Source organism: Hemicordylus capensis, chromosome 2 (assembly GCF_027244095.1).
Source record: "Hemicordylus capensis ecotype Gifberg chromosome 2, rHemCap1.1.pri, whole genome shotgun sequence".
Classification (NCBI taxonomy): Eukaryota; Metazoa; Chordata; class Lepidosauria; order Squamata; family Cordylidae; genus Hemicordylus; species Hemicordylus capensis.
The window spans coordinates 398,936,921-398,960,471 of record NC_069658.1 but is presented as its reverse complement, the minus strand read 5'-3'; the positions used below and the strand labels follow the sequence as shown (position 1 = coordinate 398,960,471).

The 23,551-nt window shown below is 45.9% G+C and overlaps 1 protein-coding gene across 1 annotated transcript; it reads right to left on the bottom strand.

Annotated features, from left to right (window-relative positions):
• Positions 1-605: 605 nt before the first annotated feature.
• On the bottom strand, positions 606-5,481 carry MYADML2 (myeloid associated differentiation marker like 2). The gene has a single exon (XM_053294482.1). The coding sequence runs from the start codon at positions 5,178-5,180 to the stop codon at positions 4,272-4,274; it is 909 nt and encodes a 302-aa protein (XP_053150457.1). The 5' UTR covers positions 5,181-5,481; the 3' UTR covers positions 606-4,271.
• Positions 5,482-23,551: the final 18,070 nt, after the last annotated feature.

The window sequence follows — 23,551 nt, the reverse complement described above, 5'->3', positions numbered from 1 at the left end:
CATACACACAATCAAAAACTGTGTTCTACCAGGGTGTGTGCTCCCAATTTTTGGGTGTGTGGAAGCTACCCAGATTGTCCTCCTACCTTGCTTTCACTCAAGCAAAAATTGGGAGCACACACAGCTCCCAAACTCTGGTAGAACACAGTTTTTGATTGTGTGAATGACCTCTCTGTGTTATAGAAATGGTGATTCTATTTCCCTATTTCTATAGCAGAATTCCCTATCAGCGTTTGATATCAATTCCAACCATTCTTTTATTTTTTAGTTATTACACTTGTATCCCCCTTTTCTCCCATCATATTACTTGAAGTAGCATACATAGGACTGCCAGGTGGTCTCTCATCCAGGCACTTGACCTGACCCAGACCTGCTTAGATTCAGCAAAGTTGCTCTTGGACCATACCTTGGGCACCTGCCTAAGCTCTGTTCCTGTGAGAAGAAAGGAACTGAGAATTCTGTGGCATCTGTGTATTATCTTCTATATATAGTAGCCATCCCTCATTATTCTGTATATTACACATCAGCTGTTTTGTCCAGAGTGTGTCAGAAGAAAAATAAAACTTTTTAAAATCAAGATGTTACTGTTTGTTTATTATTAATTATTTATTTATTAAACATATTTTTATACTGCCCAAAACCTACATCTCTGGGCAGTTTACAAAATAAAAACAAAAGTAAAACATTAATTAAAAACAAAAACAAAACAAGAAATTTAAAACACAATTTAAAATTTTAAAACAATATTCTAAAAACAACATTAAAACAATCAAAACAATATCAATTAAAAACCTGGGTGAACAGATGCATCTTTAAAGCCTTTTTTAAAGTTGGCAGAGATGAGGAGGCTCTTATTTCACTAGGGAGCGCATTCCAAAGCCTCGGGGCAGCAACAGAGAAGGCCCATCCCTGAGTAGCCACCAGACGAGCCGGTGACAAATGCAGACGGACCTCTACTGATGATCACAATGGGCGGTGCCATGGGGTTCATCACGAAGAAAACATTCTCTTAAATACCCAGGACCCAAGCTGTTAAGGGTTTTATAGGTTTTTAGGGCAGCTGGCATATCAGCTGAAGCTGATAGAAGACACTTCTGGCCACTCACTGTCTCAACCTGGGACACCAAGGAGAGACTTGGATCCAGAAGCACCCCAAGACTGTGTACCTGTTTCTTCTGGGGAGGTGTGACCACATCCAGAACAGGCAGATCAAAATTGTCTCTCGAGTTCCGACCCTGCACAATGAGTACCTCCATCTTATCTGGATTCAGTTTCAGTTTGTTATCCCTCATCCAGCCCATTACCGCCTCCAGGCAGGCATTTAGGGAGGTTATGCCATCTCCTGATGATGCTGACATGGAGAAATAGATCTGGGTGTCATCAGCATACTGATAGCACCCTGCACCAAATCTCCTGATGATCTTTCTCCTGATGATCTCATGTAGATGTTAAGCAACATCGAAGACATTGCAGACAATATGCGGAGACATCAGAGACATCGGAGACATCAGGGACAATATGCAACTGTTACAGGTTGCATATTCTGGTCACACCAATACCCAATCATTCTGCTTTGATAGGAGCTGATGCAATTAATTCTTAACCACCTTCTTTCTTTTAACTAGTGCAGTGAGTAAGCATTTGCGGGGGGGGGGAGACTCAAATGGATGTTCCTAATTAATGTGACATTTAGGATTTGGTTTTGTTAGGCAGAGCTGAGTTCAAAACATGTTGTAATTTATAGTTTTTAATTGTTTTGTTACTTCTTGTTGGCTGTTTGGGTTCTGTCAGAGAAAAGTGAGATAGAACGTGTTATAAATAAATAAAATGTTCCCAAACAGCTAGATCCTAAGGTGGATCTGAGAGGTGGATCTTTAAGTATTCCAATAGATGATCCCTTGCAGTGTCTCACAGAAAGGATACTGGGACACACTTCTCAGAACATCCACTGCTTCATTGACACCCCTAAAATATAAATAAAACATACTGATTGGGTCACTTATGCAGTTGCAGGTTCTGTTAGTCTGAGTTATGTCTCAGTTTTGAACATAAAAAGTACACAAATTATTCAATCCACAATTTGTTTTCTTCTTGTCCCTATCCACCCCCAGCACAGTACCTCCAATGACTGTTGCTGGTGTCTGTCTTATGTTTCTTTTTAGATTGTGAGTCCTTTGGGGACCGGGATCCACCTTATTTATTTATTATTTCTCTGCGTAAACCGCCCTGAGCCATTTTTGGAAGGGTGGTATAGAAATCGAATGAATGAATAAATAAATACTTATGTGGAGGATGAAATTTTGGAAAATAAGAATAACCCATACAAATCCATGAATGGATGGCAACCCTCAATCTGTCTCCTTAGTGAAAAGGCTTCTTTTGGAAACATTTGAGGCCTCATTTCAGAACACAGCCATTTTGTAGTCCTATTCACATGTTACATGCAGTGCATATGCAATCTGTTTACATTGTACACAGGTACAGATCTGTATACAGGTACAATTATTCATGCGTTATGATGAACAGCAGTACACTTCCTATCTGTACCATGCATTTGAAGGTCCTGTACCCAGGTACACTTTTAAAATAAATAAATGTACAGTCATTCATACAAAAACATGTACATATGTACAGATTCTTAAACATATGTACAACATAATGTCTGAATGGGGCAAGTAACTCAGTTTTTATATGCATCTGAACTCCACTGGACAGTGCAAACACTAAATAAATCATTGTGCATTTTTAGATTGAGAAAAGCTTGATTTGTGTTCAGTTGAAAGGGGAAATTACCATAGTATGAGTTTATATTTATTTAGCAAAAGGAGATGCACTATGGGCAGGGAGATGTGGGTCATCTTGTTTCAAGGAAGAGGACAAATGCAAATACATAGATATTCTGAAGTTACAGGTGTAACTTTTCAAGTCACATTACTTTAGATCTGTTAAAGAAAACCCTAGATACTTTTTCCAATCTGCCATGTTTTATTCTGGATTGGAATCAAACCCCTCAACTTAATTCACACACATTTTCAAGGAGTTATCTGAATAAACAGCTTGCTCTGGTTTCTTATATTTGAAAATGTCTTTGGAGAAGATTGTGATTCAGTCTCTAAGAGACCAGCAAAGGTTTCTTGCGCCACAATGGGCTGCACACGTAGCTTCTCAGCTGTGAACCAAGAATTGACACATTGTGGGATCAGGTCTGGCAACAAGCATTTGTGGCTAGATGTATGGAAATTGTATGTATGTCCTTTTTGAATTGCAAAAGATCTGAGGATTCTAAGCCATATTCTAAATGATGAACTAATCTGCAGCTTGTAAGGCGCCAAAGTTGCTAAGGAATTATGCATGTTACCTAATGGAGCACAAAAACTAAACAAAATAAAAACAGTTTTGTTTTGTCTAAATAGTTCACTTTTGTTCAAATAATGGCTTTGGTTCAAAAGGCTAATATCTTGCATATAGCCACAGTTTCTGTGGGTAGAGGTGTTTCCAGATACTTCTTGGTGGAACTTCAAGGAAGTCAACATGGAAGTAATTAGTTGAGGATCTTCTATCCACAGCAACCTTCCCTGCCCCCATTTTCGATTACAAAATTCTCTTCCCTTCTCAGTCTGTCCCCAACAAGAATATCTCTACCAGTTACAATCAAATACATGCATAAAATATTGTTATTCCATAATTTCAAAAGAGGATGTTCTTAGTCTTCAAATCTTCATTGTTGCCACATTTCCTCTTTCCCTCTGCTTCTTCTGACATTTCTAGTGGAGTCTCCCAGTTTTTCCACTGGGGAAAAACTCAACAACCAGCAGAAACTCAACGGCTGATCTGGGAATTTGGCAGATTATCATTCATGTTACAGACACTTTTCTACATCTGCTACAACTTTAAACCACCCAACAATTCTTGGATACAGTCAAGAGTTCAAAATCTATTGACGCACACTGAGAGTACATGATGGCCTGTAAAGCTGTTATTGTGGCAAGTCTACACATTTGATGGAATGAGGGTGTTGCCGCATGAGCAGTATTCCCAGGCAGGAGGGAATAAAGCAGCTGACAAGGACTAGAAAAGGCCTTCCTTCATACATTTTGTAAAACCTGTAATCCAAACTCCCCAATGTTTTCCATTGACTCGTCTCTTCTTAATCACACTCTTCTGATCATATTTCATGCTTTAGTGTGCCCTGCATGTACCAGCTCTCCAGGCAGGTCCCAAATCAGTTAACTTGCAAGTCCATGATGGCTTTGTCATGTCAAGGCTTGCTATTAATGGTGTGAGACAAAGCGGATACGCTGCGAGTATGCTAAATCCACACTGTAAAGCACTAGGTTCACATATGTGAAGACTGCAATGAGCACTTGGCTGTCCCAGGCGCACTTGCGTTTGGAGCACTGGTAAGGACGGTGTGGAGAGCCATATTTACTGTCAAAGCAGAACACCGGCCAGATCACTGCTGCACTCACATACATCAGAACCGCCACAAATGTGTAAATGACCACAAAGCGCTCAAAGGGGCACCGCAGCATTGCTGTCCTCCCTGTGACGTTGAGGGCGACCACTACCACCGTCACCACAAAGCAGAAACTGTAAACTGCCACACACCACTGGGTGGCCACAAACCGATCGTATTGGCTGTCATTCAGCAGCGCTCCAAAGATGATGCAAGCAACAAATGCCTGAACAATTTTCAAGAGGCCAGAAACTGTGGCCATGTAGCTGGTCACCTGTCCCGGCCTAGCCCTAGTAAGAAATACCTCTGCAGCATAAGCCAAAGATAGAAGGCCTGCAAAGACGCTAGCAGAAATGCGGAAGTCTCTCACCTCGCATCCGATGGGATGGCAGGCCCACTGGACAAAATAAACTGGGTAGATCACAGCGGCTGTGATGGACATGAGGGTTGCAAGCATGGTGAAAGCAGCTGTGAAATTTCCCCAGGAGATGCTCAGGCAGCTGTGGAGGTGCGTGAACTCACAGGTGAGGATAAAGATAGTGACAGCAAAACAGAAACACCAGACAGACATGCAGAAGGTGCCATAGGCCGCACTGAATCCACCACGGTGAGCCACAAGGCTGAATGTCGTGCATCCAAATGCTGCCTGCAACAATCGGGTGACTCCCACCCAAGAGGTCACCGCAGCCATGTTCAGGTATGTTGTCCCTCTTGAGCTCTCCATCCTCAGTTCAGAACACTCCTCTTGTGGTTGGATGTGGGCTGTCTGTCCTTGAATCTCTACTTGATCTTGGATGACTAAGCAGCAGCAGCAGCGTGAATAAGCTCCGTATCCCTCCGCCCAAATCTTTGCTGGCTGCTATTGATGCAGCTGAGCATGCATTTCTGGCAGTTTTTCAAGATAGCCTTGCCTCTGCAGTACAAGAATATTGACCTGCCCTTCTGGTACACTGCAGTTACGATCCATCAGCGCTGCTGTGCCAGGGTCTGCATGTTGAGTACTCTGGATGCATTCCTTGCACTCTCTCTTCTGTTGCTCCACCTCAAGTGAGCACTTTCTTCCTAGTGGCTAACAGGAGATTTCGTTCATCTCAGCTAGGCAGCTGTAGGTCTCTACTACATCGCTGCAAGGAGCCAGCATATAAATAGAAAGTTGTATTAATAGACTATTGGGAATGGAATGAACTGCGTGGTCTGTGCAATGGTGATGAGCCGATTTTAGATCCACCCTGGGCTACTTCACACATCACTTCTTCCTCTCCATGGCAGAAACCAAGTTAGTGAAAATAATTCCAACTGCATACAGCTAGACTTGAAGGAGAAAACAGACGGGAACACGGAATCTGCCTCAGATATATAGAAGGTGTTTATATATGTCTCTTAGAGTTGCCAACTCTCTGGGATTAGTTTGGAGTCTCTAGGAAATGGCATGAACCTCCAGGTGAGCATTGAAAGCAATTCTGGAGCGTGTAATAGTTTGAGACTGTGAAAAATATTTGCTCAAACAGTGGGGAAAAAAAATCCTGTAGGAATAACTTCCATCAGAGTTAGCAACTAATTCCCAGCACCTGTGAGCCTAATTGTTAAGCATGGCTGAAAGATGAGGAACCACAGTCCTTCATGCAAAGGTCCTCTGAAACTGCCTCCTTGAGCCTACTACTCCAAGGAGTCCCTGCTGTTGCTGCTACGTGCTTGCAGATCTGAAGGGTGAGGAAGGAGGAGGACAGGTTTTCCTCACCTTTTCAGGCAAGTAGTAGCCAGACTATGGACAACACCTATATCGGGCAGCAGCAATATAGGAAGATAAGATAACGCTGCTCCAATCACTCGTGCATGCACATACAACACACGTTCTGCTCTCTTCACTCTAACAGAGCTCTGTGGGGTTCCTAAATAACACCAGAAACTGCGGTGGGCAGGATGGGTGTTACTCCAGTCAGGGCTGGCTCCAGGTTCGAGTGGGCCCTGGGTGAACTGCCTTCCATGGCCCTAAGCCTCTTTCTATCTGGGTGGACCACAAGAGAGTCACTTTGCCGCCACCACATGGATATGGGCACAGAGAATGTCATGGTGGGGGGGGGGCAGGGTCATGTCCCTGAACACCAGATGCTAGGGAATACTAACAGGAGGGAGCAATTACCCTCTTTTCTCTATTTGTGGGCTTCCCAGATGCATCTCGTTGGCCACTGCATTAAGCAGGATACTGGACTAGACAGGTCTTGGGCCTGATCCAGCAGGGCTTTTCTTATGTCCTTATGATCAGCATTGGGCCTTTGACAGCTGCCCACAATGCTAATCCCTGACACTGGCCCTGATTCGAGGATTTTCTTGTCTCTATAGGCCATGCTTGATCGCCCTCCGAATCTATCTATGCACAGACTAAAGTGATGCTCAGTGAGATAAACTGCACAACCACCCGGAGGTGGAAGGACGATAACTCAATGGTAGAGCACAATGGTAGAATGCATGGAGAAGGTCCCAGGTTCAATCTCTGGCATCTCCAGGGAGGGCTAGGAAAGACTCCTGACTGGAACTCTTGAGAGGTGCTGCCAGTTAGTGTTGGCAATGCTAAGTTTGATAGACTCAATATAAGGCAGTTCATATGCTTGATGAGATGAATTAGTTGATACGCAATGGCGACGCATGCAATACGCATGATGGATTAGCTACAATACTTCTCTCCAGACCTTATTTTATTGCGTAAGTTAAAACACTAAAAAGAGAACTGCAACTAAGAACAAATGTTTCAACATATATACGTCAGCTTCAGTGTTCTATGACCCTCTGTTTAAAATCCACACTCTTATATCCAAAACTTTCCCCAATCTGATTGAATACCTAATTAATACATAAAATAAGTGGGAGGAAAGTGGGGGGGGGGGAGTTGATGACTCAGAGCTGTGCCTGTTTAACACTGACACTGAGAGAGAAAAGCCAGGGAGAGGGAGGGTATGAAACAAAATGTTAATCAGATTGGGGCAAGTTTTGGATATAAGAGTGTGGATTTCAAACAGAGGGTCATAGCACACTGAAGCTGACATATATATGTTGAAACGTTTGTTCTTAGTTGCAGTTCTCTTTTTTAATGTTTTAACTCATGCAATCAAATAAGGTCTGGAGAGAAGTATTAATGAGATGAACCAGTTTTCAACAGAGGCAGAGTCATCCTGTTCACATGTTTTGTTCAGCACCTGTAAAATCTGTGTACTGTGTACACACATGTACAGTTATCCACACATTACCTTCCATGCATGCACAAGAATACACTTCCTGTATGTACCCTGTGTAGAGTAAGCTTGTCTATACTCACGATGGAGTTATAGTGCTGAGAACAGAAGGAGAAAGTAACTAGAGCTCCCCATCTCCCATCCTGCCTCTCAGCTCCAAACTATTCCCCTAATAAGGAGAAATAACTAGGCAAAGAGGCACTTTAAAAGTGGTGGTTCTCTTATATTTAGCAGGGGGAGAGCAACTGTCCCTATCCAACCCCAGCACAACTTCCTTCCAGTGGCTGTTGCTGGTATGCTTATTTTTAGATGTGAGCCCGTTTGGGACAGGGAACCATTTTCTTGTAACTTTATGTAAAGTGCTTTCAGAACCTGTTTTGTTGTTGAAAAGCGGTATATGAATATTATTTATTTATTATTAATAATAGTAATTATTATTATTGTTATTATTATTAATAGCAGCAATGGAAGAACTGGGTGTGGCGATACAGTTAAATGTGGAATTAGAGCTTTTCCGTATATTGGTTGATAGCTTTTACTTATCTGTGGTAACAGTTGCTGTTTGTTCGGGCGACACACTGCCCCTCCCGCATCCATTCATGGCGACTGGCCCTCCAATCCGCATAATGACTTAGTCCACATTAGTCCTGTCCAATTGCTTCAGTTTCAAGATCACCCCCACCCCGCCCTCCAGCTTCCTTTCAGCTTGCTGATGAAAGCGATGGGTTAAATGGCTTTTCAGATTCCATTGGTGGAGTGAAACCTTACTGGAAAGATGGTGATCCATTTCGATTATGTAACTCAGTGCTTATTCTTCGTGAATATGTGTAGTACATGTGCCTTGACCCGCAGCACCCTCTAATGACAGATTTTGACGCTTTGTAGGAAGAAGGAGGGTCGGAAAAGTTGGAGCGGCTCTCTTTTTCCAGCCGCTCCCCCCCCCCGCCCAGCCACCAGTTTACTTGCAAAACTTCAACATCTGACCTTAGAGGGTGCTGTTGCTCCAGCCAAAGAAAGCTGAGTGGAATTTGTTTCCAAACATACCTTCCATGTGCAGTTCTGCAGTAGTCTTTGAGAACCCCATCTCTTACCACGCAAGAGATTTGAGCAAGGCATTGCTAGGCCCAGCTCCTCAGCCCCCATTTTGATAGTTAAACGCAAGCATATTCCCCCACCCACCCCCCGAATAATTACATATGTTTTTAAAAGGCTCTAACATTATAATGCAGCCCCTACGGAGGTGGAAGCAGCAGAGAGCTAGGTGAGGTGGCTATTAACTTGCTTCCGTGCTCTATGCAGGTATCCCCACTGCTGCATGAAGAAGAGAGTTGGGCTATGAGATTTGGGACTCCATGGAATTGATTGGGGGCCTGTGCCTCATGGGCCACTCCCTAATGATGTCTCTGTAAGTAGCCTTTTAGGAATCTTTGTGAATTGTATGTTTCACTTACCACTCTTCTGGGAGTTATTCACACATGCCTTCATACCTCGGGGTATCTGAAGAGCGAATCTGCTTTTTCCTGTGTATTCCCACCAGCTTGCTCCGGGTTTTCTCCTCCAACCAATTACAAATCACATCACAGAGAGGAGGAGGCGAGAAGGAATGGAAGACCAGCATGACAAGCTGCCAAAAGCTGGATCAAATGGCAGAACGCTTAACCCTTGCCTTTGTGAGTGACTGCCTTCATCACCTCATATCTCTCTCTCTCTCTCTCTCTCTCTCTCTCTCACACACACACACACACACACCCCAGATGATTTAAGAGGCAGGGAAGTTTAAAGCAGAAATCAGAGCTTTCTCTTTGTCATGAAGACAATTGCAGGCTAATGGAATCAGCTCAGACAAAAAGGCTCAAGTTACATCCATTCTGCATCTCTAAAGCCTATGTAAACTCCCCTTCAGTGGCAAATTGGGGGGAAACGGCGCCCAAGGCAAGCTCTGGCCCTGAAATGGCGCCCCCCCGCCCCCACATACCTGTGCCAGCGTGGCGGTGCCCCAGGTGGCAAATCGCCGGTGGTGGTGGCGATTCGGCAGTGGCAGGCGGCGGCGGGTCGCCTGCCAAGTGCGGCAGTGGCGATTCAGCAGTGGTGGGTGGCGGCGGGTTGCCCGCTGAGTGCGGCGGTGGCTGGCGGCGATTGGCTGTAGCAGCCCGAGCGGCGGTGGATCGCCCGCCGAGGAGTGCAGGCAGAGCGATGCCGAGGCCTGCCGTCTGGCCTGGAGTCGCTTCCCAACTGTGCAGGGGCGCGCCTGCACAGTTGGGAAGCGACACCGGCCCAGATGGCAGGCCTCGGCATCGCTCTGCCTGCACTCCTCGGCGGGCGATCCACCGCTGCTCGGGCCGCTACAGCCAATCGCCGCCACACGCCTGCCGCCACACTCGGTGGGCGATCCAGGGGGGGCGGGGGATGCCACTTTTTGGCACCCCTCCATGTGACCCGCCGGGGTGGTGCCCAGGGCACGTGCCCTGCCTGCCCCCCCATCGTTACACCCCTGCCCCCCTTCATCGAGTTTTGAAAAGCCAAATTATTGGCATGGCCACTGCACACATCAAGGGAGAAGCAGCAGGGCATAACAGAAGCCTTGGGTTCCCCCCCCCCCAAAGCTGCTGAAACTAGAGGGTTTTTTTTTTTTTAAGTTGGCCATACTTCAGGCTAAGCCAGAATGCTCAGTCTCAACTGAGCATTCAATTGAATGCTCAATTGAAGGGAAACAGAAGGAAATTGGAGGGAAACAGGGCCCTGTCTGTACTGGTCCCTGACAGCCTGCAGCTACTTTGGGGTAAATACAGCTAATATGTGGACTGCCATACTCTAGTCCAGAGGAGATTCGAAGTAAACGCCATGTGTGTAAAGCCTCCAGGCATTTGCAAGTCAAACTTGATGTAATCATAGTTGACCTGTGGGTCAAAAAGTGACTTTCCGGCAGGCGGGGGTGGGGGGAAGCTAGAACAAATGGGCCAGGAGCAATTATTTCATTAACTCACATCTAGGCCATTGTTGGATATCAAACAGTTTTTGTGTTGCCTGTGCCTTCAAAATATTTGACTCACAACCCTTTTTAGAATCCTGACATTTGTGTATTAATTTTTAAAAAGTAAAATTCTAACTTTCTGGGTAAGTCTAAAAAAGTGACCACAAGACCAACCCTACCACTAGGCAGGATGGTGTAATGCCATCCCAGCCAGCAGATTTTGGAGAAGTAAAGGGCAGAAAATTGTCAATTATTTGGGTTTTTTAAAACCACCATTTGGATGTGACATTTGGATTTTTTGTTTCAGTGTCATGGGTTTTCTAAGTGTGACTGGAATATCAAAGATCTAAATATTAATTAAAAAAAAACACCTCAAATTCAGTGTTGTAAGCTTTCAAATACAGTGTTGTAAGTCTGGGGTAGTTAACTGGCTGGCCATTCTTTTGAAAATTAATCACTCTGAATAATTTCCATCCTGGTGAAGGATACCACTGAGAAATGTAAGAGACTCACATATTTACCACTTCATGGTAGAGACTAATGGGAAGGTGTAAGATTCCCTTTCCCTGCAAGCTGTGTGGGCCACCATTAGACAAGGGGAGGAACAAAAGCCTGCAGCCGTGGGTCTTGGGGGAGGTGCACCTCCTGGCATCTCCCACCCACTTCCATGCACTGTGCCCTTCCTCCTTCCCATTGGCCATTCACTCAGACCCAGCATCGGCTCGCTGCTCCATCCCAGCAAGAACAGGTGGCCCCTTTAAAGCAAGCCTGTTCTTCTGCTGGCCTGGCAGGGGGCAACGCGGTCATGTCATCTGACAGTGCGGCTGGCGTGGAATTGGGGCCAAGCATGAATTGGTGAATTGGGGCCAAGCATACTTAGCCCCAACAGGTAGGCGCTGCCTGGAAAATGCAGGCTGGTGGCAGGGGGTCCGGGGGTGGTGGTGTCTGTGAACATAGGTCACAGAAGGGGCTGCCTTCAGCCTTGCTACACTCCTCTGTGTGTGTTAAGTCAGCATGAAATGAGCCAGCGAGCTGCAAGTGGCAGAGTGAAGGAGAGATTTCGGGGAGAGCCTGGAATGGGGCAGCCAAGATAGAGAACTGTAGTAGGATGCAGGGTGTGGTGCCTGATGTGACGCTGCCTTCTACAGCTGCTCTGCTTTCTTCCCGACTTCATCCAGTGTTCGATGGGTGCACTTGTGTAAATGAACCAACTATAAGGAAGACCTCATCAGTCTGCAGTTCCAAAAGCAGCCCAATCCAAGACATGCTGTGAGCCCCTGGAATTTCTCACTCAGGGAAATGGGACAGTCAGAGGCAACATAACAATATTATACATCCAGCAATTTCTAAATCCATCATCTGTTTGTGAGGCTCATGATTCTGAATCCTTTGAAGTTCGCCAGACATACCAGAGGCTCTTTGTCACAGCATTTAACTGTCTCTGCCATTGGGGGACATGTTGTACTTCCAAACATGTCAGGAATTGTTTTCTGAAAATGAAGCCTCTCTCTTTTAGCCTTCCCAGATCCCTTCTAGTCTGAGCTGCACTTATTTCCAGAGATCCTTCCCCATTACAGAAATTGTGAGGGAGTAATGCTTGCTCAGACCCATCTTTGATGCAGCGTACATCTAGTTTCTATTTTCAGGGGAGGGACACCAAAGCAGTTCTGGGGAAATTACTCAGATGCAGCGGGAATCCTTCCCTTCTGCAACCTTTGCTGACCTGTTGGGGAAGCTATTCATCTGGTAGAACAGACCAGCAAGAACAGACCAGCAAGTCCAGAGAGTGAAGTGTCACGCTAAAGCACACCAAGAGGCAAAAAGAGTTGGAAGAAGATCACAACTTTTAAAAAGAAGTAACTTTTGTTAAGTAAGAACCACAGAATAATCAGGTTCACTGAGCAAAGAGGCATATTTTAAGTTATTCCACTGGATGATTCCGAGTTCTAGTATTATGAGAAGAAGTAGGGGTGAGTCTGAACCGGTCCAGTGACCATTCTAAAGAATGGCTGAACTGCCGGACCGGTTCGGCTCTTGCTGGTCCGGGTCCGGGTGGGGAGTATTGCTTTAAGGGCGGGAGGGCTTGCTTACCCCTCCCGCCTCTTTGCCCCCTCCAGCACCCGTATTTAACAGACAAACGGGGTGCTGGAAACCAGCCGCCCCCGCCCCCCCCCGCCGCGAGCAGATTTACCCTTTAAAACTGCCAATACCCCTGCCGTCGCCCGCCAGCCCTCCCTCCCTCCCACCCAGCTGCCTGCCCGCCCGCCCGAGGACTCACCCAATGCTTTAGAAAAAATGAGAGGAGCTACCGGACGGAGCTCCTCTCGTTACGAAGGCCTGCTGCATACGGAAGGCGCTTTGCACGCGCATGCGTGCGCCGCAAAGCACACCGATTGCCGGAGGCCCGGTCTACCCGCCAGGAAAAGGCCGGGTAGACCGGGCCTCCGATCGCCGGAGGCCCGGTCTACCCGGCCTTTTCCCGGCGGGTAGACCGGGCCTCCGGCGATCGGCGTGCTTTGCGGCGCACGCATGCGCGCATGTGCAAAGCGCCTTCAGTATGCAGCAGGCCTTCGTAACGAGAGGAGCTCCGTCCGGTAGCTCCTCTCGTTTTTTCTAAAGCATTGGGTGAGTCCTCGGGCGGGCGGGCAGGCAGCTGGGAGGGAGGGAGGGAGGGCTGGCGGGCGACGGCAGGGGTATTGGCAGTTTTAAAGGGTAAATCTGCTCGCGGCGGGGGGGGGGCGGGGGCGGGGGCGGCTTGTTTCCAGCACCCCGTTTGTCTGTTAAATACGGGTGCTGGAGGGGGCAAAGAGGCGGGAGGGGTAAGCAAGCCCTCCCCGCTCTTAAAGAAAGGCCCCCCTTCGGTGCCGGTCCGGACTGCTCCGGACCGTGCACATCCCTAAGAAGAAGCAAGCAAGTATATGAATAAATAAATCAACAAGAAAACAAGGGGAAAGGGCAAGGTTAGTTTGTTAGGGCTTGTCTAGGGTTTGATTTCTTTTCTAGGGTTTGATTTCTGGCGGGCTCGTGGTTTGCTTTTGACAGGGCAGTTTCACTTCCAGTTGTGCCAAGAGAGACAGTGGGCGGGGATTAGCTTCAGAAGAGTCACACAGCTTGTGGGAGGAGTCACATTCCTAAGGTGTCTCAGTTTGGAAGCAGCTCTTGAGAAGACAAGGCTTAGACCAGGGGAGCTTTGCTCCCTGGATATTTATGAACAAGAGTTTGCTAACAGATATAAAAGGAGGTTTGAGTGTTTAGTGGGGAACTGTGTGGGGAGGCAGGTGCTCAAGCAGTCCCTCTTTATCACAGACACCCAACATAAGGAGAAGGTGAGTGCTACTCCACTTTTGTAATTTTATTGGAAGACAGAGCTTAAAACCTTTACTTATCTAACAACTACAGCTAAGCCCTAACTTTCAAGAAAACAAGCTCGATATATTCTAAATAGCCAATAAAATGAGTTATGAAGTTAGAATGCCAGCAGGGGAGGGGGTGCTTCCCAGTGTATTGCACAGAGTGTTGCATTTATGACTGTCTGCCTGAGGGGCAGAAGTCATGGGTGTGTGGTGCAAAGAGCTCCTGGGTCTCAGGGAAGAATTTGGTTCCCTCGAAACCAAGGTGACCAACCTAGAGAAGCTCTGGGAGGCAGAGAGGTATGTGGGTGAGACCCTCAGGGACATGACAGAGGCATCTCACTCCTAGGCTGACAGCTCCTTTGCTCTCATGGAGAACGAAGGTCTCAGGGAAGGAGGACTGAGGAAGAGGGGAATGCTCCTTTAGAAGGGACCCTTTCCTTGGGTGATACACCCATATCCTCTCGCACAGAGGATACTTGGGGGGGGGCTCCTAGTAGGGGGTGATTTTAGGGGCATAGAGAAATGGGTTGGTGACCCACGTGTAGACCACACATGGTGACTTGCCTGCCTGGTGCAAAGTTTGTGGACGTCATGCAGCATCTAGATAGGTTGCTAGGCAGTGTTGGGGAGGAGTCAGCTGTCATGGTGCATGCCAGCATCAATGATTCTGGGAAATGCAGCCGGGAGGTCCTGGAAGCCAAATTTAGGCTGCTAGGTAGCATATTGAAGTCCAGGACCCTGGAACCAGACTGCTGGCGCTTAAAATAAAAAAAGGTTGCAGAGCAGCTTTTAAAATTACACCTGGGAGATTCCTGACAGGAACTGGGTGGTATCTGGTTCAGCAAGCAAAATCCCCTAAGGTGCAAGGGTACAAACATTTCAGATAAACCAGAAGGGGACAGAGCAAAACCAGAACCATGACAGCTATTCAGAATGGTCAAATGATGGGAGATAGCACATGCCAATGCCAGGTAAGAGACTCAGTGTATAAGTTTATATACCAATGCCAGAAGCTTCCGAGCCAAGATGGGCAAGCTGGAGTGCTTGGTTGCTAATGAAAACATAGCTATAGTAGGCATAACAGAAACCTGGTGGAACAGTGAGAACCAGGGGGACACTGTTATTTCTGGATACAAAGTCTGCGAAAGGACAGGGAAGGGCAGATTGAGTGTGTAGTAGCATTATATATTAAAGAAGGGATAGAATCGAACAAGCTAGAAAACCTAGGAGGACTGGAATCCTCCACAGAATCATTATGGGTGAGAATACAAAGACGGAAAGGAAATGTGTTACTAGGGACATACCATCATCCTCCAGATCAAAATGCTGAGAGTGACCTGGAGTTGGAGAAGCAAATCAGAGAGGCTTCAAAGAGAGACAGAGCTGTAATAATGGTTGACTACAATTACCCTCACATAGACTGGGCGATCCAAGCACGGGTATTGACAGAGAGGCAAAATGTTTAGACATGCTAAATGACTGTGCCTTATAAGAGTTGGCCATGGAACCAGCCAGAGAGAAGACGACCTTGGACTTAATCCTGAGTGGTGTCCAGGATCTGGTGCGAGATGTCAGAGTTGTGGAACCATTGGGGAACAGTGACCATAGTGTGATCCAAATCAACTTATAAGTGAATGGAGCATTGCCAAGCAAGTCCAACATAGATGTGTTGGATTTCAGAAGAGGAAACTTCTAAAAAAATGAGAGGACTGGTAAAAAGGAAGCTGAAAGGGAATATCAGGACAGTGTAATTCCAGAAAGCATGGAATTTATTTAAAACCACGATAACAGAAACTCAGTTGTGTATACCAAGAAGCAAGAACGGTACCACCAAGATAAGGAGGATGCCAGCATTGCTAACAAGTAGAGTCTGGAAAGCTATAAAAGGGAAGAAGAATTCCATCAGAAAATTGAAGTCCTACCCAAATGAAAAAAATGAAAAGGAACATAAACTTTGGCAAAAAAAAAAATGCAAGGAGACAATAAGAGATGCAAAAAGAGAGTTTGAGGAGCATATAGCTAGAAGTGTCAGGAGGAATAACAAAAACGTCTTTAAATGTATCAGAAGCAGAAAACCTGCCAGGGAGGTGCTTGGACCCTTAGATGATGATGGCATTAAAGGGATTATTAAAGAAGATAAGGAGATTGCAGAAGAGCTGAATTAGTTATTTGCATCTGTCTTCATGGTCTTACACTCCCATTAACTGGAAGGATGAAGTGGGAGGATACTGACCATATTCCCACTCCTGAACTGAGCTTCTAAGGCGTGCAGGTTGAAGAACTGGGCCAATCTGAAGTGACAAGAGAGGATGTTCTAAATTGTCTTGAAAAACTAAAAATGAACAAATAACCAGGGCCAGATGGCATCCACCCAAGAGTTCTGAAGGAAATCAAACAATCAGACTCTGTAACAGAGGACTGGAAAGTAGCTAATGTAACTCCAATTTTCAAAAAGGGATCCAGGCAGGATCAGGAACACTAACAGCCAGTTATCTTAACTTCTGTGCCAGGTAAACTGATGGAAAGCATACTTAAGCCTATGGACAAAATTGTTAAACTTATAGTAGAACCAGATCTTGCTGAATGGGAACCAGCATGGCTCTGCAAAGGCAAGTTGTCCCTCACTAACCTTTTGGAGTTCTTTGAGAGTGTCAGCAGCATGCAGATAAAGGTGATCCATTTAACATAGTATACTTGGACTTCCAGAAAGCTTTTGACAAAGTTCCCCACCAAAGGCTCCTGAGTAAACTTAGCGGTCATGGGATAAAGGGACAAGTTCATGTGTGGATCAGTAACTGGTTGAAGGACAGGAAACAGAGGGTAGGAATAAATGGACAGTTTTCACAGTGGAGGGAACTAAGCAGTGGGGTCCCCCGGGGATCTGTACTAGGACCAGTGCTCTTTAACTTGTTCATAAACAATCTAGAAGTTGCAGACTGGCCAAATTTGCAGATGATACCAAACTCTTTCAGGTAGTGAAATCCACAACAGATTGTGAGGAGCTCCAAAAGGATCTCTGCAAACTGGGTGAGAGGGTGACAAAATGGCACATGAGGTTCAATGTAAGCAAGTGTAAAGCAGAGGCGTAACTATGGGGGGGCAGGGGGGCACGTGCCCCGGGCGCCATCTTTTCGGGTCACGTGGGGGGCGCCACCATGACCAAAAAATTTTTAAAACAATTTTTAATACAAATTTCTCCTGCTCGGTGCAGCAGCGCTGCAGCAGTCAAGGGAGCGCGTCGGTGCCCCCTCCCCCATGAGCGGTCCCTTCCGCACCGCCCGTGCCCCCCCCATTGCTTTGCTGGCGGCCAGTCAGTGGCCTGGCTTGGCGGCGGCAGGCGCCGCGGCGGGCACCTTTCATGCTGCTCACTGCACCCGCCCGCGCCCCCCCCCATTGCTTTGCTTGCGGCCAGTCAGTGGCCTGGCTTTATCGGTGGGCACTGCGGTGGGCGCCTTTCATGCTGCTCACTGCGCCTGCCCTTGGCTGAGGCTCGCTCGCTACGTCGCTCGCTTAGTCTGAAACAGCCAGAAAGAGGCCCTCTAGTGGCTTGCCAGCCAGAGGGTCTCTAGTCAGTGACGCACGCACGCGCGACTCGGCCGGCGTGCCGTGCATCCGTTGTCGTCTGTTCGCCTGTACATGGTGGCGCGGTCGCCATCGCTGGGGCTGCACTGCAGCAGGCGCAGGCAGGACGATGAGGACACACACGGACACCCGCACGGAAGAAAGGATTCGGCAGTGGGCGGGTGGAAGCAGCAGACCAAGTGTCAGGGTGAGAAATTGAATGAGTTGCAAAAACTACAGAAGCCACATGTGGGGGAAAAAAGCATATTAAAGAATCAGGCTTTTATTTAGCTGCCCAACTATGGTCTCAGGTGCCTAACAGGTGTTAATGTTTGCATTATACACTCCTCTCTCCGCCCCAAAAGAAAGAAAAACAATCATAAAGATTCTTTGGCACTCAATCTTAAATGCATGCATGTATATGGAACTGAGAGTCAATTCCCACAGCCTGGGTAGTACAGCAGTGTGAGTTGACTCAAGCAGTGTAACATAGCTGCGTGTGCATTGTTACAAGGTGTTTCAAGAGAGTTTTACCATGAGTTCTGCTTGCTGGCATGCTCATTTTTGCACTGTGAAAGCTTGCCTTGTGATCTCAGTTTACGCTGAAGTGCTCCTATAACAGCTCCATCTCAGAAAAACCTGCAGTGTTAGCTTTAACAAGTGCCTGTGGTATCCTGCTAAAGACACAAAGTTTGGCAAGAAAAATGGGGGAGGGGGTTATATGCCAGGACCTTTGGAGATTGTCTCTTGCTTGTGAGGAAAAACCTAAGTATAATGTGGTGTGTATCATCAATCATTGCATCATAATTCTGTTGTTTGAGATACAGGCCAACTCCACAGGGTTGTTGCTTGTGAGGAAAAACCTAAGTATAATGTAGTGTGTATCATCATTGCATCATAATTCTGTTGTTTGAGATACAGGCCAACTCCACAGAGTTGTTGCTTGTGAGGAAAAACCTAAGTATTATGTGGTGTGTATCATCAATCATTGCATCATAATTCTGTTGTTTGAGATACAAGCCAACTTCACAGGGTTGTTGCTTGTGAGGAAAAACCTAAGTATAATGTGGTGTGTATCATCATTGCATCATAATTCTGTTGTTTGAGATACAGGCCAACTCCACAGGGTTGTTGCTTGTGAGGAAAAACCTAAGTATAATGTGGTGTGTATCATCATTGCATCATAATTCTGTTGTTTGAGATACAGGCCAACTCCACAGGGTTGTTGCTTGTGAGGAAAAACCTAAGTATTATGTGGTGTGTATCATCATTGCATCATAATTCTGTTGTTTGAGATACAGGCCAACTCCACAGGGTTGTTGCTTGTGAGGAAAAACCTAAGTATTATGTGGTGTGTATCATCATTGCATCATAATTCTGTTGTTTGAGATACAAGCCAACTTCACAGGGTTGTTGTGAGGAAAAAACACATGTGTGTCAGTCAGATGTATGCTGGGGGGGCGGCGGGGGGGGTGCAATTTCAGTGCTTGCCCCGGGCGCCGTTTTCCCTAGTTACGCCTCTGGTGTAAAGTGATACATATTGGGGCAAAAAACCCTAGCTTCACAGTTACACTGATGGGGTCTGAGCTATCCGTGACTGACCAGGAGATTTTACAGACAGGGCTTTCCCCCCAAATCCACTCCTGATTGCAGTATGTCAGTCCACATATTCACTGGATTTAACCCAACCTCCCTGTCTCCCTATCAGGGACCAGGACAGACAGGGCTTTGTTTTTCTCCAAAGGGAGGCTGCAAATTCTGGCTTAGCGGAGTTATGTCTGGGGTTAAAAAAATCCTCTATTTCCAGCAGCGTTTGAAAGAAACTCTGGGGCTTCTGCTTTCTCCGAAGGTACTGATGAAGGTGCTGATGGCTATGCGAAGGAGGTGCTGATGGCTTTGTGAATGGTCCATCTAATCCCTCAAATTAAAATGCCTTGAATCTGCTGTGAAGCAGATTCACTCTTCATATACCCCAAGCATAGAGCCATGTGTGAAAAACTTCCAGGAAAGAGATCTTGGAATTGTAGTGGACAGCTCATTGAAAATGTCAACAGTGTGTGGCAGCTTTTTGAAAGGCTTTTTCAAAATGAACAACTCTTTCAAGGCCTTTTTAATTTGCCTTGAAAAAGGCAAATTCCATGCTAGGGATCATTAGGAAGGGGATTGAAAATTAAAATGCTAATATCATAACGCCTTTATACAAATCTATGGTGTGGCCACATTTGGAGTACTTCAGATAGTTCTGGTCACTGAATCTTAACATTGTAGAACTTGAAAAGGTGCAGAAGAGGGCAGCCCAGATGATCAGGGGCCTGGAGCACCTTCCTTATGAGGCAAAGAGGGAAAAGAGGCAACTATGGGGAGACATGATATAGATATATAAAATAATGCATGGAGTAGAGAGTGTAGACAGAGAAATTCCTCTCTCTCACACACAACAGTAGGACCAGGGGTCATCCCTTGAAACTGATGGCCAGGAAATTCAGGGCCAGATAAAGGAGGTCCTGTTTCACAAAGTGCATAATTAATCTATGGAATTCCCTGCTATGGAATGTGGTGATGGCATTAGCTTGGATGGTTTTATAAGGGGCTTAGACAAATTCATAGAGGACAGATCAATCAATGGGTACTAGTATGGTGGCTATAGGCAAGATGCCTCTAAATACCAATTGCAGGAGAGCATCAGCAAGAGAGAGGGCATGCCCTCACCCCTTGCCTGTGGGCTTCTCAGAGGCATTTGGTGGGCCACTGTGTGAAATAGGATGCTGGACTAGATAGGCCTTGAGCCGGATCCAGCAGGGCTGTTATGTTCTTATGAGAGAAGAAAATAAAACCACCTGATATGGACAAAGTGGATAATTTTATAAACTTCTATTATGAAGTTTATTTTATAAATTCCATCACCTTTTTTTAAACTAATGAACCTCAAATGCTTCAGCCTTTCCTCTTAGGGAAGATATAGCAACCCTGATAATTTTTGCTGCCCATTTGTATACCTTCCCCAGTTCTATTTACAAAACTGACAAATCTTGGAACCTCAGTTTCACACCCTAAGCTTGTTAACAAACTCTGGTTAAAACAAGCTGGGAATCAGCAGGTTCAGGAATCATGAGAAATCCTAAGTTGCTCTTAATCAGGACAGGAAGTTGGAAACTATGCCCCCTCACATGTAAAAGGGATGGGAGAGCATGTGAGCATGGACTGGGACTGCCATTCTAAACCATTAATAAACCGTGGTTTAGTATGTCTTCTGAGCTGGGACACTGAGTTAAAATGGTGCAAAAGTGCTTTTCTGTGGTTAGCATAGTGATGTAGCCCTCTTGAGTTAATAAAGAGATCAAAGCATCCCTCAGAATGTTTTCACCTGTGCATCCCTGCTTTAGAACAAGCAACTCCTTTTGTCTAACAGCATGCTTAGGGCCAAGATCCAGGTTAATACAATTCATGGTAATTTTGCCATTTGCTTGAGTGGGGTGTATATTCAGAAGCCTCTGTTCCTGTCAGACACCCTATGAGACTTTGTTGCCCAATCTCTAGGCACCTGGAATCAGCTGAAAACTATGGGGGGGAAATTCAAATCAAGGATGGGAAAGGAAAATATGTGGATAGTAAATTACTAGTGAAATGTTAACTAAGGGATACTGCTAAATATTGTTTTGAATATACAGTATGTAAAATATATAACTACATGTTTATGTAACATAGGAAATGTAGGGTGCCAATGTTTTATGATTCTGAGGTGTTACCTTTTCCTGAATCAATGTGTATGAAAGAGAGCACTATGTTTTGAGTTCCTTCTTGAGCTTGTTATATCTTGCAGAGGAAAGGCAGTATGTTCACATACCACACAGGGGAATGCCAAAGGGCAAGAGAGGTGCCTGCACTGCTGTACGTCTCTCCAAAACACAGCCGTACTGCTGAGAAGGTGGGCTGCTCCATGCTTACAAAGTGCTGCACAATGTGCTTTGGAGAGCTATGCAGCAGTGTGAATACCTCTCTCACCCACTGGCATTCCCCTGTGTGGTATATGAGCTAGTTTAGGGGGACATTGATTTGTGTGGTTGAAAGTGGAATCCTATTAACTTCCTCTAACTCCAGGCTTAGAACCACACATACACCAGTAGTGACTCCTGAACTTCATAGATAGCCAATTTTTCTGGCTACCTTCCTTCCTGAAAAAGAGCATCCTGCTAGGAATGCCCATGTGTGTTTGGTCCAGGAGGCAATTATTTCCCTCAGTTCCTAGAGAAGAGTGTGAATGACATTTCCTCTCTGTAGGGGTTCTAGAATTCCCCACCCCCCACAATGGAGGCTACTTCATCTTCCAAGATTATCCTTTCTCTTCCTTTGTTGTTTCATGCCACCTACTCCTGTTACTCATAGGAGCCTGAGTAGCCCAGTGATTCTCCCCTTCAGCAGTGCACTGAGATTATTTTGTGTAAATGTGTGGCAAATGTGGGTGACATAAATCTATTCCTAACTGAGCAGTATTTTTCTTCAAGCTTGCTATCTTTTCTGCTGAACACACAGGGAGGGTTGTTTCAGTGCTTTCCTTAGACCACCGTTCTGCTAGATCTCCTCAGGCCCGCCCACCCACCCTTCGTCTGAGCGTGGAAGAGCCATAAGGCACTGAGTAGGGATTGTCTTGAACCAACAACTGGCTACAAATCTCAGGCTCATTGCCCTTGCACCATCACAGTAGCTGCCAGGCAGTAGTTGTCAGCTTGACCTCTGCTGCACTGTGGTGCCCCCCCCCCACACACATAATGGTCAGTGGTGTTACTGCTGCTTATCAGCTTAAGTGACCTAATTCTGGCCTGATTGGCCCAATTCAACAAGTTGCTCCAGGCTCCCTTATAAGTAGCGGCAGCACAGTCTGTCCATCCTTGTACCTGACCTTCAGCCTGTCCTCAATCACCTAATCTCTGTCTGGCCTCTTTCATCCTCATCTGTAGTGGCTAAGAGACTGAGCTATGAGTCAGGACTTCCCTAGTCCAAAACCCACCTCTGCCATTAACGAACTAGGTGGCCCTAGAAAAGCTACTCCTTCTCAACATCAGCTCCCCAACTGTAATATGGGTTGTTGTAAGGCAGAGATTCTCACCCCCACCCCCACCACCACCACAGAGCATTTGAAAATTACTAGGGTCCTGATAAACCCTTTTTGTTCTGCAAATCAAAGCACCTACTTTGTATAAAGTTTTTAAAAGTGCAGGGTGCATTACAGATGTTTTCAGTTGCTCTGCAGACTTTTCATGGATCACCTGGATGGAACTTGCAGACCACTGATGGTCCACGGACCACAGTTTGAGAACTTCTTGTTATAGGGATAACAAGAAGATAATATATGTGAAATGCCCTGAACACTCAAGAGCACTCTACAAATGCAAAGTATTACCTGCCTGTTCTGGCATTAGACCCCCAGCTGCAGCCTGGCACTAGCTGCTTGCTCCTACACGTGTTCTATCTAAACAGCTAATTTTAGTTATCTAAGCTTTATAACAACAACAAAAATCCTTATCTATATTGATAGATATGTGATCTTATGCATATTGTAACAATAACAATGGTGCACATGCTGCTCACTTCAAGGTTTGACTACTGCAATGAACTCTATGAGGCTGCCTTTGTATGTAGTCCAGAAAACTGCCATTGGTGTAGAATACTGCTACCAAGTTGGTCCCTGGGTTGTCCTGAAGAAACCATATCACTTTTGTTTTGAAAGAACTACACTGGCTGCCAATCGGTTTCCAGGCAAAATACAAAATGCTGATTAACACCTATAAAGCCCTGAACAGCTTGGGTCCAGGGTATTTAAGAGAATGCCTTCTTCATTATGAACCCTGCCACCTATTATGATGATCAGGGAAGATTAGTCTGAAGGTGCCACCAGGTCATCTGGTGGCAACTAAGAGGCAAGCCTTCTCTGTAGTTGCCCCAGGGCTATGGAACACACTTCCTACTGAAATTAGAGATGCTCAAT